The sequence below is a fragment of the Lithobates pipiens genome, unplaced genomic scaffold (assembly GCF_037356315.1).
Source record: "Lithobates pipiens isolate NorthernLeopardFrog02 unplaced genomic scaffold, aLitPip1_a1.2 Scaffold_13, whole genome shotgun sequence".
Classification (NCBI taxonomy): domain Eukaryota; kingdom Metazoa; phylum Chordata; class Amphibia; order Anura; family Ranidae; genus Lithobates; species Lithobates pipiens.
This window is the reverse complement of record NW_027507718.1, coordinates 71,312,958-71,326,214: the sequence shown is the minus strand read 5'-3', so window position 1 is coordinate 71,326,214 and position 13,257 is coordinate 71,312,958. Positions and strand designations below refer to the sequence as shown.

The following is a 13,257-nucleotide window of genomic DNA, read 5'->3' as shown; positions in this document are numbered from 1 at the left end:
AGGTCTCATACTGATTGGCAAATAAACCACACTTTCAGGTGCAGAAAGTAGACAGCCTGTTTACCGCTAGTAAACAAACCCTAACAAGTCTAAACTGTTAATACCGTCTTTCTCCGAAAATAAGACCAGGTCTTATATTAATGTTGGCTACAAAAAACACACTAGGGCTTATTTTCTTATTTTCAGGGGATGTCTTGTCATCTTCTTCTGGAAAATTTTTTAAATCCTGATCATTTAAAGCATGATAGACAGCACAGTGTTTGTGTTCTGTCCCACTCTCTCTTCTAAAAAACCTGGAATAAAACAATACAATGTTTTCAAAAAAGTTCCTGTGTCCCCTGTCTTCTCTCCCCCTCTCCCCCTGTCAGCTCAGGAGTCAGCATTATGAAATTCTGTAATCCCAAAACCTTGGTAAAGTCCTTGTAAAATCATGTAATCCATTCTGTAAAAAGATTATATAATGTGCAGTGTATCTCCTTGTGTAACTTTATTGTTGAAAATACCTTATTTATAGCGCTGCTGGGTGCTTGTAGGAACCTTCACCACCTTAACCCTTCTCTTCTCTATTCTGATACTGACCAACTATATGACTTCATCTCTCCTCTGTCCTGCCCTGACCTGGCCACCTCTGCCTACAACAGTTCGCTCTCATCATCACTAGATGCACCTGCTCCTCTAACCACACGCAGAATCAGGCCCCGACCGTTACAATCCGGGCAAACTGACAACACTAGAAATCTCAAGAGACACTGTCGTGCTCTTCAGCGACTGTGGCGTAAAACCAAATGCCTGCAAGACTTCACCCTATATACTGTAAATATGCCCTTCTAAAATACAATTCCTGCCTATATGCTGCCAAACAAGCCTACTTTGTTTCTCTTATTAATTCTTTATCATCCAGTCCCCGTCGGCTCTTCTCAACCTTTAACTCTCTGCTTCATCCCCCACCCCTTCTACCCACTAACTCACTCACTGCCCAAGAGATTGCCAATCACTTCAAAGACAAGATTGATGCAATTCCTGAGGACACCTCCACTGTGCGTACATCTTCCCCACCCAACATGCCTTGCCTAACATCACATTCAACACTCTCCTCTTTTGAATTGGCTACTACTGAAGAGGTTACAAAACTTTTCTCAGATGCCCACCTAACCAATTGTCCCTTGGATCCTGTTCCCTCACAACTACCAAGGGCACCCTCTTATTCTATTCTACGCTCCCTCACACACATCTTCAATCTCTTCCTCTCTAGTGGCACCTTCCCCTCCCCTCTAAAAAATGCTCAGATCACTCCCATACTTAAAAAGCCCTCACTGGACCCCACCAATCTAAACAATTTAAGACCAATCTCATTGTTCCCATTCACCTGTAAACTTCTAAACGATTAGTCTACAACCGTCATAGCTCCTACATCAGTGGAAATAACCTTCTTGACCCATTACAGTCTGGCTTTCGCTCGCAGCACTCCACGGTAGGGATCAGCAGAACACCCCCCGGTTTGGTACGCACCAGAACCTATGAACGGATCGAAAATTTGTGCAAACTTTAGAACCCCATTAAAGTGGGACTCGAACATTCAAAATCAAAAGTGCTAATTTTAAAGGCTAATATGCAAGTTATTGTCCTAAAAAGGTTTTGGGGACCCGGCTCCTGCCCCAGGGGACTTGTATCAATGCAAAAAAAAAAGTTTTAAAAACTGCCATTTTTTCGGGAGCACTGATTTTAATGATGCTTAAAGTGAAATTTTTTTTTGAAATATTCCTTTAAATATCGTGCCTGGGGGGTGTCTATAGTATGCCTGTGTAGTGGCACGTGTTTCTCGTGTTTAGAACAGTCTCTGCACAAAATTAAATTTCTACTGGAAAAAAAGTCCTTTATTAACTGCTTGCGGTTTTAATGTAATGTCTGGTCCCGGCAATATGGATAAAAATCATTGAGAAAAATGGCATGGGTAGCCCCCCTGCCCATTACCAGCCCCTTTGGGTCTTATTAAGGGGAACCCCATACCCAAATTAAAAAAAGGAAAGGCGTGGGGCACCCAGGCCCTATATACTCAGAACAGCAGTATACAGGCGGTGCAAACAAGACAGGGACTGTGTAGGTTGGTTCTAGAATCTGTTTGTGATTTTGAACTGGTATATTTTTAAAGTGTAGCTCCAGTCAAAAAAATATATTTTTAAGCTTTTTGGAAAACATAGTGAAGGGTTATCACCCCTGTAACATTTTTTTTCCGTCCGTCTTTTTTCATCTCACTTCCTGTTGTCTCCTTCCATTTGCAAGTAGGAGACATTTGTAAGTTGGGTGTTTGAAAGTAGGGGCCTGCCCTATATGCTCTGCAGAAATTTGGACCTAAGGTGTTGGTGTTGCCACAACACTGTAAGCACTCAAAGTGACTCTTGGTGGGCGCTGGGACACCCTGTTGTAAACTATTAAATCAAGAATTGTAATTACATGCCATTGTTGAACAGTGGTAGAAAAATTGGGCCTTTGGTAGTGGTGGTGGTGCTGGTGCCATAATACTGTAAGTTCTCACAGTTACTCTTGGTGGGTGCTGGAACGGGCCCTGCTGTGAAATATTATATCAAGAATTGTAATTACATGCACCTGTTGAACAGGGGCAGAAAAATTGGGCCTTAGGCACTGGTGCCACAACACTGCAACACCTCATAGAAACTCTAGTTGGAGAGCAGAAATGAGCCATGCTACAAAGTATTGGATCAAAAATTGTAATTACACGCCCTTGTTAAACAGGGGCTGAAAAATGTGGCATTAGGCATTGGTGCTGGTGCCACGACACTGCAACCCCTCACAGATACTCTAGTTGGAGCGCAGGAATGACCTCTGCTGCAAAGTATTGCATCAAAAATTGTAATTACATGCCCCTGTTAAACAGGGGCTGAAAAATTGGGCCTTAGCCACTGGTGGCGACGCCTAGAACCAAAAATGTTCTTCCAAGCTATCAGCAGGATCATTGAGGAGGAAGAGGATAGTCAGTCAGCATAACAGGATAGTCACTCAGCATCAGCATAGGCAGTCTTGAAGGGATGTGACATTTAAAAAAAAATCCAAGACTGATTCATCTTTATGAAGGTCAGTCGCAGTGGCGTAACTAAAACCTTCAGGGCCCCGATGCAAGAAACCATGAAGGGCCCCCTGAACCCCAGCCAGGGCCCTTCCCTCAGAGTTCGGCGGTGGAACTCCAGGGCATGGTCACAGGTATGACCTTTGTGAGCCCTGTAGTTCCACCACTGGTATCAGTAGTTTTTTTTTTATTCTTTTTATTTTTTATTTTTAGGTGCCCCATTGGGGGACTGTCCTTAGGCAGTATGAGGTCCCCGTCCCCAGAAGAGATGAGGTCCTTTTCTCCAGGGCAGATGAAGTTACTGCCCCCAGGTGAGAAGGGGTCCCTGTCCCCAGGGGAGATGGGGTCCCCATGTGAGAAGGGGTCCCTGTCCCCAGGGGGAGATGGAGGCGATATGTAATGGTGTGTGGGGGATGGGGTCCTCTCACTCACCCTGACCAAGCTGTAGGCTCCATTCAGTGTGCTGGACGGGCGATCAGCATATCTCCCAGAAAGACCTTTCATCATCTGTGTATGATGGGGGAGGAGGGGGGCTGGCAGACAAGCCTGCAATGTCCTCCGGGGGGCTCTCATAGGGGCGCACTGCATCTGTGTGCTTAAAGTTTTTTTACCCGGGAGAAGTATGCAGTGCAGTGTGGGCCTGACTCGGGGGGGGGGGGCGTGGGACTCTGGTTGGGGAGAACAGACATCGGACTGAGTGGCAATGCATGGAGCAGGAGAGGGGTACTCTGAGGAGCCGGCCGAGGACACAGGTGTGCATGGTGCACTGGCACCCCTAGCTGCCTATGATGCTGCCGGCCATATGTAGAGGGGGCTGCATGGGCCCCCTGCATCACAGGGCCCAGTTGCACCCCTGGTCAGTCGATCAACCGATTCGGTGGACAGGCACACCATGTGATTGGTTACAAAGCCTCCAGCAGCACTGAATGTGCGTTCTGAAAGAACACTGGATGCAGGACAGGCCAGTAGCTCAATTGCATACTGTGCAAGCTCTGGCCAGTGATCCATCCTCAAGACCCAGTAACCCAGAGGATTTTCGGTGGGAAAGGTGTCCAAGTTTGATCTTGCCCCTAGGTATTCCTGCACCATGTAAATCAGATGCTGGCAATGGTTGCTGGAACCGATCATACCTTGGGGCTGCGGACTAAAAAATTGTCTGAACACATCGGTCAGATGGCCACCTTCTCCACTGCTCCTTCTGTGACTGACCGAAGCCTCAGCAACACGTTGTCCAGGACCAGGAATTTGTAACCTCACAGTCTCTGGGAACACATTGCACAGACCTTTCTGCAAGGCCTCCCGAAGATGTCTCATCCTCTGCTCCCTCTGCGATGGCAAGATAAGGTCTGCAACCTTACCCTTGTACCGTGAATCAAGGAGAGTTGCCAGCCACTAATGATGCCTCTCCTTGATCCGCTGAATACGAGGATCCTTCTGCAGGCTTTGCAGGATCAGCGAGGCCATGCAGCGTAGTTTAGCTGAAGCATTCCCAACCACGTTCAAGTCCACAGGTTTCTTGGCACTGTAAATCATCCCTAAAAGACAGCTGCTGATGCTGAGTGCCAGGCTCCACCTCCATGCTGACACAATCCTCCTCCTCCTCCCCCTCCTTGTCCTCTTCCTGTGTGATCGGCGGGCCAGCAGGAACACTGTCTGGATAAAGGGGGCCTTGAGAAGCAAGGAAGTCCTCCTCTTCCTGCCTCTGTTCTGCCTCAAGTGCCCTGTCCATTATTCCATGCAGCGGGTGCTCCAACAGGTGGACAAGAGGTACAGTGTCACTGATGCATGCACTGTCACTGCTCACCATCCTCGTGGCCTCCTCAAATGGTTACAGGACAGTGCATGCATCCCTGATCATGGCCCACTGGCGTGGGGGAAAAAAACGAGCTTCCTGACCCTGTCCTGGTGCTATAGTCGCACAGGTACTCATTGATGGCCCTCTGCTGTGTGTGCAGCCGCTGCAGCATAGCCAACGTTGAGTTCCACCTGCTGGGCATGCCACCGATTAGGAGGTTCTTGGGCAGGCTCAATTACTTTTGGAGCTCAGCCAGCTGAGCACTGGCATTGTATGACCGGCAGCTGGGAGGAGAGGAGTGGGTCACGTGAGCGCCCAGCGGCACTGTAAATAAGGTATTCTCCACAATTAAGTTACACAAGGAGAAACACTGCACATTATAATCTTTTTACAGAACAGATTACATGATTTTATAAGGAATTTATGGAACGGTTTGAAATATACTAAGTTCTATTATTCTAATTACATCCAGTACAGTCACTGTTGTAGTGAGTTAAAATAAATGAATAATCATGTAAAGGACTAATCATACAGAACTGTATAAAAAAATAGCTAGAACCCTGAACAAATTCTGTAGTGAACCTAGAAAGTCTGGGTTAATAAAAAAAAACAAAAACATTTAAACCTGTAGATGATTAATTAGATTGTAGACTTTGTGTAAACTTTGTACAGCAGACGAGTTAATTAACTTTTCTCTTTCAAAGAAAAGACACATACTGATCTTGCAAAAAGAAAATACTGCCTGTTAGTTTTGCCGGTTGTCTTCTTGACAAAAGGCAAAACTAAAGTGCCACATTTAAAAGCTGTTGAAGGAAAGGTATGATCTAAATTCAAGATGGCAACATTTCAGGCCGGGTTCACAGATGTGCGGCCGTGGGTTCGTGCCTGTGGTCCGGTGCATGTCTGTTCATGGGATCAGGTGTGATTCAGGTCAGAATTTTTGCCACTGGGCCTTTCCCTCTGAGCCCAGTGGCAGAATGCCAGGGTAACCTTTGTGACCCTGGTAGTTATGCCACTGGTGTCAGTAATGTGTTTTTTTTTTTTTATTATTTAGCACTGACCCCCGAAGGAGCGGCTGATTTGATCGGGCCTGCACTCTAGTGACAAAACCCTGCTAACTTGTCTCAGTCCCCTTGACACAGCTGTGGTGCAATACAATACAGTACAATATAATATATCACAATATACCTGTAATGTCCTCTCAGGATCCACTGGCTCCCACTGAGAGAAAACAATACTCCACACAACAAGATACTTGACCAAAGTATATTTTACTATATATATATATATATATATATATATATATATATATATATATATGAGAGCTCCCCTTACTTTTGTAGCTATGTGTGAGATCTCACTTAAAGTACTCAGTCTTTATCTTCGGATCTTCGCTAGCAAGGGTAACGCCATATAAATTTGTAATCCAAGGTTAAAGCAGTTAAAATTTAACTAAGGATGATGCTAGAATTGCTTCCACAAATGTAATACAGTGCTTGAAGTGTGATAGTAAGTAGGCCTTATGCTTGCCTAGCATCAGTTGCAATACTTCTTCTCCCTGGGACTAGGTATCCCAGCGAGGCCTGTCCTGTATATAAGTCTGACTAGGTGCAATGGTTTAGAAAATGGAGGGTAGCAACCCACTCACCAACTGGATCGTAACCTTGGTATGGTAAATTTGGTCGGGTAGTTGCCGATTGCTTCTGCGTCAGCTGGCTCTGTCACTCCGTCCCGTTCCGACAGGTGGACCTGGCCTCCCGACGCTCAAACAAGTGTCGCTGGATCCTCTCAATCTGATCTCTGAGTCGCTGGCACTTCAGGTCACTCACACAACTGAGCAGGGTTGCGCTCCGTGCAGGCAATAGGTCACTTCCTCCGGGAGCCCTCCCCACAAGTCCTCACAGGCAGGCCTTGCATTCCCAAGAGCCCTAAGATGGCCGCTCAGGGTCCTTTTATCTCCTACCCAGCATGCAAGAGAGGGTGTCCATGGGTAGGTCGCTCAGCATCCTGGGTAAAGGGGTCAACTCTCCAATGTAAATAACAGTCACTTCTTGTAAATAGTTCAATGCTTGAAAGCCAAATATCATTGTCCATTCATAACTTAACCATTCATGTCCATTCACGGACTCACCATTCAGAAAAGGAAGGGTCTGGTAAATAACACATTTATCAGCCTCTTCCCCGCTCTCCATCCTGACAGATCCCCTGCATCAGCCGCTGGGAGGGGTGAGCCCAGCAGAGCTGTGGGGGGTGAGGGGATGGGGGGCAGGAGAGTGCTGGGAAAGAGCACAGGAAGGCTGGAGAGCACACAAGGGGCAGCGGAAGCTGGATAGGAGAAGTGGCGGGGGCAGCTGCATATAGAGGAACCAATCCCTCCATTTTCCTCCATTCAGCGGCTGCAGGAGTAAAATGTAGAGATTAGTTTTTCTATATGCAGCTACCTCCACCGCTCCTCCTACCAGGTGTATGGTGGTGGGGGGACATGGGGCCGGGCTGCAATTGCGACTCCTGTGACCCCTGTAGTTAGGTCCCTGACTCTAGGTTTTTAACTGATCATATTTTATTTTTTGTTTCACACACAATTATTTGGTAGCTGCACCAATATATTTATCCAGAAAGAGTTAATTTTAAGTTCCCATTGATCCAAAATCTTTTCCTCTGAGATCAATGGCTGCATTGAGGCTTCTCTCACACTGGGGCGGTGGGTGCGTCGGCGGTAAAGCGCCGCTATTTTTATCGGCGCTTTACCGTCAATTTTGCGGTGCTATTCCGCCACTAGAAGGACACTTTTACCCCTTTGCTAGCATCCGAGAAAGGGTTAAAACCACCACAAAGAGCTGCTGCAGCAGCGCTATGCCGGTGGTATAGCTGCGTTGCCCCATTGATTTCAATGGGCAGGAGCGGTGAAGGAGCTCCAAAGATGCTGCTTGCAGGAGTTTTTTTAACGTCCTACAAGTACACCACTCCAGTGCGAAAGCACTCGGGCTTTCACACTGGAGAGACAGGAGTGGCGGTTTACATGCGCTATTTTTAGTGCTGTAGCGCCTGTAAAGCACCTCAGTGTGAAAGGGGTTTGATGCTCTTTGTCAGTGGCTTGGAAACCAGGGACAATCAGGCAGCTGGCATTTGTAGAAGGAAGTCAGCAACACTGACCTTCATTTTTCTCATGGGCAAGTAGGCACAGGCAGCACTTTGGGGATTTCCCCTCACTTTCTGTTCTAAGGGGCGCGCACAAGTGGCCCTTTCTGAAGAACTTCATATGACGTCCACAAGAAAGTCACCACCCTGTCGTCAATCTGCTATAGGCTGGGCGGTAAGTGATTAAAGTAGAACTAAAGTTAAAATGTGTCTGTTTGGTCTTTTTTACCTTTATTTTGGGTTCTATAATCAAAACAGGAAGTGAGAGGAAATCCCTCAAAGTCAGAAAGTCCCTGGTTGCCAACAGGGTCACCTACTGCAAGATTTCACTTCTATTCATACTCCTGTGACAACCCAAAGTTTGTCATTTTCTCTCATGTCTCCTGTCACGGTAAATAGTTTGTGTGAGCTAAATTACATGATCTATGGAGAATGGGTGGATGAATGAAAGGTCTGTCCCCTCCATTGATAGATTGTGTTTCATTCATAGAAGCTATAATAAAGATTCTATGAATGGAGGAGGTGGGCGGAAGCGGTCACTTCTAAAGAGTACCTATCAACGGTCCATAGGCTATATTAACCAGATACAGGAAGATTGGGGCAGCAGCAGTGGGGGAAAGGGGTGGATGATTCTCAGCGAATGCAGGAGCCAGCAACACATGGGGGAGGATTTACTAAAACTGATGCACACAGAAACACAGAATCTGGCAGCTGTGCATAGTAACCAATCAGCTTCTAACTTCAGCTTGATAAATTATGGTTTGACAATAAGTCCCTGTTCACATTGGGGTGACTTGTCATGCAATTTGACAGGTCAAAGCGATTGACAAATCACATCCTATTGCCGGCAATCTCACTGTTCAGATCGGTGCAACGTTGACTTTACGGTGCTTCATCGATTTAAAAAAGTAGTACATGCACTACTTTTGGCGATTTTGGATGTGACTTCAACAGACATCTGTGCATGAAGCCGCACAGATATCTTCAAAGTCGCATGCCAAAGTCGCACTGACATGTGGCTTTGAAATCGTGCAATTTCAGATGGAGTCGCACAATTTCAAAGCCGCGGTCAATGTGAATGGGGGCTAACACCTGGAAGCCGATTGGTTACTGTGCACTAGATTCTGTGTGCACCAGTTTTAGTAATCCCCCCCCCCCCCCCCCATGGCAGTATTTGTTTTATAGAACATCTCTTGTGCTGGGACTAAACCTGGGCCAAGACACAATACACACTGAACCAGCAATATAATAATACAATTTCAAAATCCAGTATATCAATTATTAATCCACAAAGGAAATTAAAAATTAAAAAAAGGAAGCAAATGATTATGAATACTTACTTGAATAAAATTTTCTTTTTATAAAGCAGAGTTTAGTGTCACTTTAAGACACTTAACCAGTTGCCGACCGCCGCACGCCGATGTACGTCGGCAGAATGGCACGGGCAGGCATAAGGACATACATGTACGTCCCTTGCCTCCCGCGGGTCGGGGGCCCGATCGGGCCCCCGCCCGGTGCCTGCGGCGGTCGGTTTTCGTCCGGGAGCGATCCGGGACGAGGGGGCGGCCATTCATTCATGGCCACCCCCTCGCGATCGCTCCCGACGAATAGAAATCCCCGGTGACATCACTTCCTCTCCTGTAATGTAAACACAGGAGAGGAAGTGATGTATTCTCTCCTCCGTGTCGGTATTTTTCGTTCAGACACGGAGGAGAGCGGATCGGTGAGTTGCACCAACACTCTACACACACAGTAGAACATGCCAGGCACACTCACACCCCCCCTTTACCCCCCGATCACCCCCCCAATTACCCCTGCCCCCCAGTCACAGTGACACCAATGTAATTTTTTATTTTTTTTTTTTTTTTTTTGCATTGGTGTCATTTGTGACTGTAATAACTGTTAGGGCAGTTAGAGTTAGCCCCCTTTAGTTCTAATGTACCCCCCTAACCCCCCCAATAAAGGTTTAACCCCGTGATCACCCCCCGTCGCCAGTGTCACTAAGGCTGGGTTCACATTGCAGCGGTTTATGAGAACGAATGTGATTCGCACCGCACTGCAGTGCAAATCACATCCGATCTCTGTGCGATTCGAGTTCAGCCATTCGCCGCACCCGCCGCACCCGCCACACCCGCCGCACCCGCCGCAAATTCGCACGGGACCCTTTTTTTGGCCCGCAGCAGAATCGGATCGCATGGGTGTTCACACCATGCGATCCGAGTTTGCAGATCGCACTGCGATATGCGAACTGATCTGGGGGTGTCAGTAACATTTCACTGACACTCCCAGCAGTTCGCATAGGGCAGTGTGAACTGCCGCCGGGAGGCATGCCCCCTAGTTAACCCTTTCACCAGTGATCACCATATAACTGTTACAGGTGACGCTGGTTGGTTAGTTATTTTTTTATAGTTTCAGGGCACCTGCCATTTATTACCTAGTCTCACTAGTGTACCCCTAAATTTAGGGGTGTTTACTTTCCAAAATGGGGTCATTTGGGGGGGGGTTTGTGCCATCTTGGCATTTTATGGCCTTCAAAACTGTAACGCCCTTAGAAAGCCTGAAGGCGGTGCTTGGTTTTCGGGGCCCCGTACGCGGCTAGGCTCCCAAAAAGTCCCACATATGTGGTATCCCCGTACTCAGGAGAAGCAGCAGAATTTATTTTGGGGTGTCATTTCACATATGCCCATGGCATGCGTGAGCAATATATCATTTAGTGACAACTTTGTGAAAAAAAAAAAAAAAAAAAAAGTTTGTAATTTTCCCGCAACTTGTGGCAAAATATAAAATATTCCATGGACTCAACATGCCTCTCAGCAAATAGCTTGGGGTGTCTACTTTCTAAAATGGGGTCATTTGTGGGGGTTTTGTGCCATCTTGGCATTTTATGGCCTTCAAAACTGTAATAGGTAGTGAGAAGTGAACTCAAAAATTTACGCCCTTAGAAAGCCTGAAGGCGGTGCTTGGTTTTCGGGGCCCCGTACGCGGCTAGGCTCCCAAAAAGTCCCACATATGTGGTATCCCCGTACTCAGGAGAAGCAGCAGAATTTATTTTGGGGTGTAATTTCACATATGCCCATGGCATGCATGAGCAATATATCATTTAGTGACAACTTTGTTAAAAAAAAAAAAAAAAAAAAAAAAAAGTTTGTAATTTTCCCGCAACTTGTGGCAAAATATAAAATATTCCATGAACTCAACATGCCTCTCAGCAAATAGCTTGGGGTGTCTACTTTCTAAAATGGGGTCATTTGTGGGGGTTTTGTGCCATCTTGGCATTTTATGGCCTTCAAAACTGTAATAGGTAGTGAGAAGTGAACTCAAAAATTTACGCCCTTAGAAAGCCTGAAGGCGGTGCTTGGTTTTCGGGGCCCCGTACGCGGCTAGGCTCCCAAAAAGTCCCACATATGTGGTATCCCCATACTCAGGAGAAGCAGCAGAATTTATTTTGGGGTGTCATTTCACATACGCCCATAGCATGTGTGAGCAATATATCATTTAGTGACAACTTTGTGTAAAAAAAAAAAAAAAATTTTTTTTTTGTCATTATTCAATCGCTTGAGGCAAAAAAATAAAATATTCAATGGGCTCAACATGCCTCTTATCAATTTCCTTAGGGGGTCTACTTTCCAAAATGGGGTCATTTGGGGGGGTTTTGTACTGCCCTGCCATTTTAGCACCTCAAGAAATGAGATAGGCAGTCGTAAACTAAAAGCTGCGTAAATTCCAGAAAACGTACCTTAGTTTGTAGATGTGACAACTTTTGCGCAAACCAATAAATATACAATTATTGACTTTTTTTTTACCAAAGACATGTGGCTGAATACATTTTGGCCTAAATGTATGACTAAAATTGAGTTTATTGGATTTTTCTAATAACAAAAAGTAGAAAATATCATTTTTTTTCTAAATTTGCGGTCTTTTTACGTTTATATCGCAAAAAATAAAAATCGCAGAGGCAATCAAATACCATCAAAAGAAAGCTCTATTTGTGGGAAGAAAAGGACGCAAATTTTGTTTGGGTACAACATTGCATGACCGCGCAATTACCAGTTAAAGCAGCGCAGTGCCAAAGTGTAAAAAGACCTCTGGTCATTTACCAGCAAAATGGTCCGGTCTGAAAGTGGTTAAAGCAGCTGCTAGCAAAAGTGTTACCATAATTGGTAGTGCAGGGACCACAAGTTCCCATAAGAAGGCATTGGATGGCAGAACAACTCAGAGTAACCATACAAAGGTGTAACAAAGTAACTCACACGATCTGACCTTGGACATTACATAGATTAGCAACAAAAGAATAAAATGACAGCAGCATACATGCCTACAGCGATTCTAAAACAAGTCTTACTAGTCACGCCTTGGGAGGAGCTAGCTGTCATCTCTGACCCCTCCCATTCTCCTATACAAGCATGTACCCCCGACCACACCTCCACAACATTCCAGCCGGACAAATCACGGCTCTTGTCTTACACCAAGTTATTGTAACGCCATGCGTCCTGCGCTGTAATTGGCTGCCACAGCTGTCAGACTATGCAAGAGGGGCGGCTCTGTGTGTAGTAGGGAAGTACAGAGCAGAGTGCATGGACAGAAGGAAGACATTCCATTGAGAGAAGAAGCAGGGAGCATGGAGCTGATAACTGAGGTTTCCGTGCAGTTCTCCCGACTGTCTATGTTCCCGTTCTTCGATGGAGCTCATTATTTCATGTCTGTCTTGTCTGCCAGGGAGCAGCCAGGTGAGAGATCCCACGTACACTAATAGGGCAGCTGGGAGGATTAGAGCTTAATGCTTGTCTCTGGCTTACTATGTACTCTATACAGTGTGTGTCATGGCTGGAGGGGAACTGCAAGGTGCACTTTTATCTGCTTGGGTCTTAGTAAATTCTAGGGATTGGTGGGATCTTCCCAGCAAGTGATCATATACACACAAGCAGGATGGCTACATTGATACTCACAGGGAATCCCAAATAGAAGATTTCCTTTATTTCCTTGCTCCAGTTCTTGTAAACCAGCCTTTTGGAGTTTCTATAGAAAACAAAGTATCTCTAATGTCTTTTTTTTTTTTTTTTTTTTCATATAAAACACGCACACACGCGCACACGCACGCGTATTAACTATGAGCTCTGGTGTGTTCGCATAGCCCACATGGAGAGCCCGCCAGGAAGCTGACACTGCGCTGTTCTAATTGCAGGCAGTGAGACATTTCTCGATCTCTGCAGCCGCACATCGGGACAATGTCTCGCTGCCTGTG

The 13,257-nt window shown here is 46.0% G+C and overlaps 1 protein-coding gene across 1 annotated transcript in view; it reads left to right on the top strand.

The window, feature by feature from the left end:
* Positions 1-12,559: 12,559 nt before the first annotated feature.
* The window catches only part of TMEM38B (transmembrane protein 38B), a 111,680-nt gene continuing 110,982 nt past the window's right edge, over positions 12,560-13,257 (top strand). Inside the window, exon 1 of the mRNA XM_077475177.1 lies at positions 12,560-12,742. Coding sequence (XP_077331303.1) covers positions 12,634-12,742 — 109 coding nt within the window. The 5' untranslated portion in view covers positions 12,560-12,633. The remainder of the gene's footprint in view (positions 12,743-13,257) is intronic.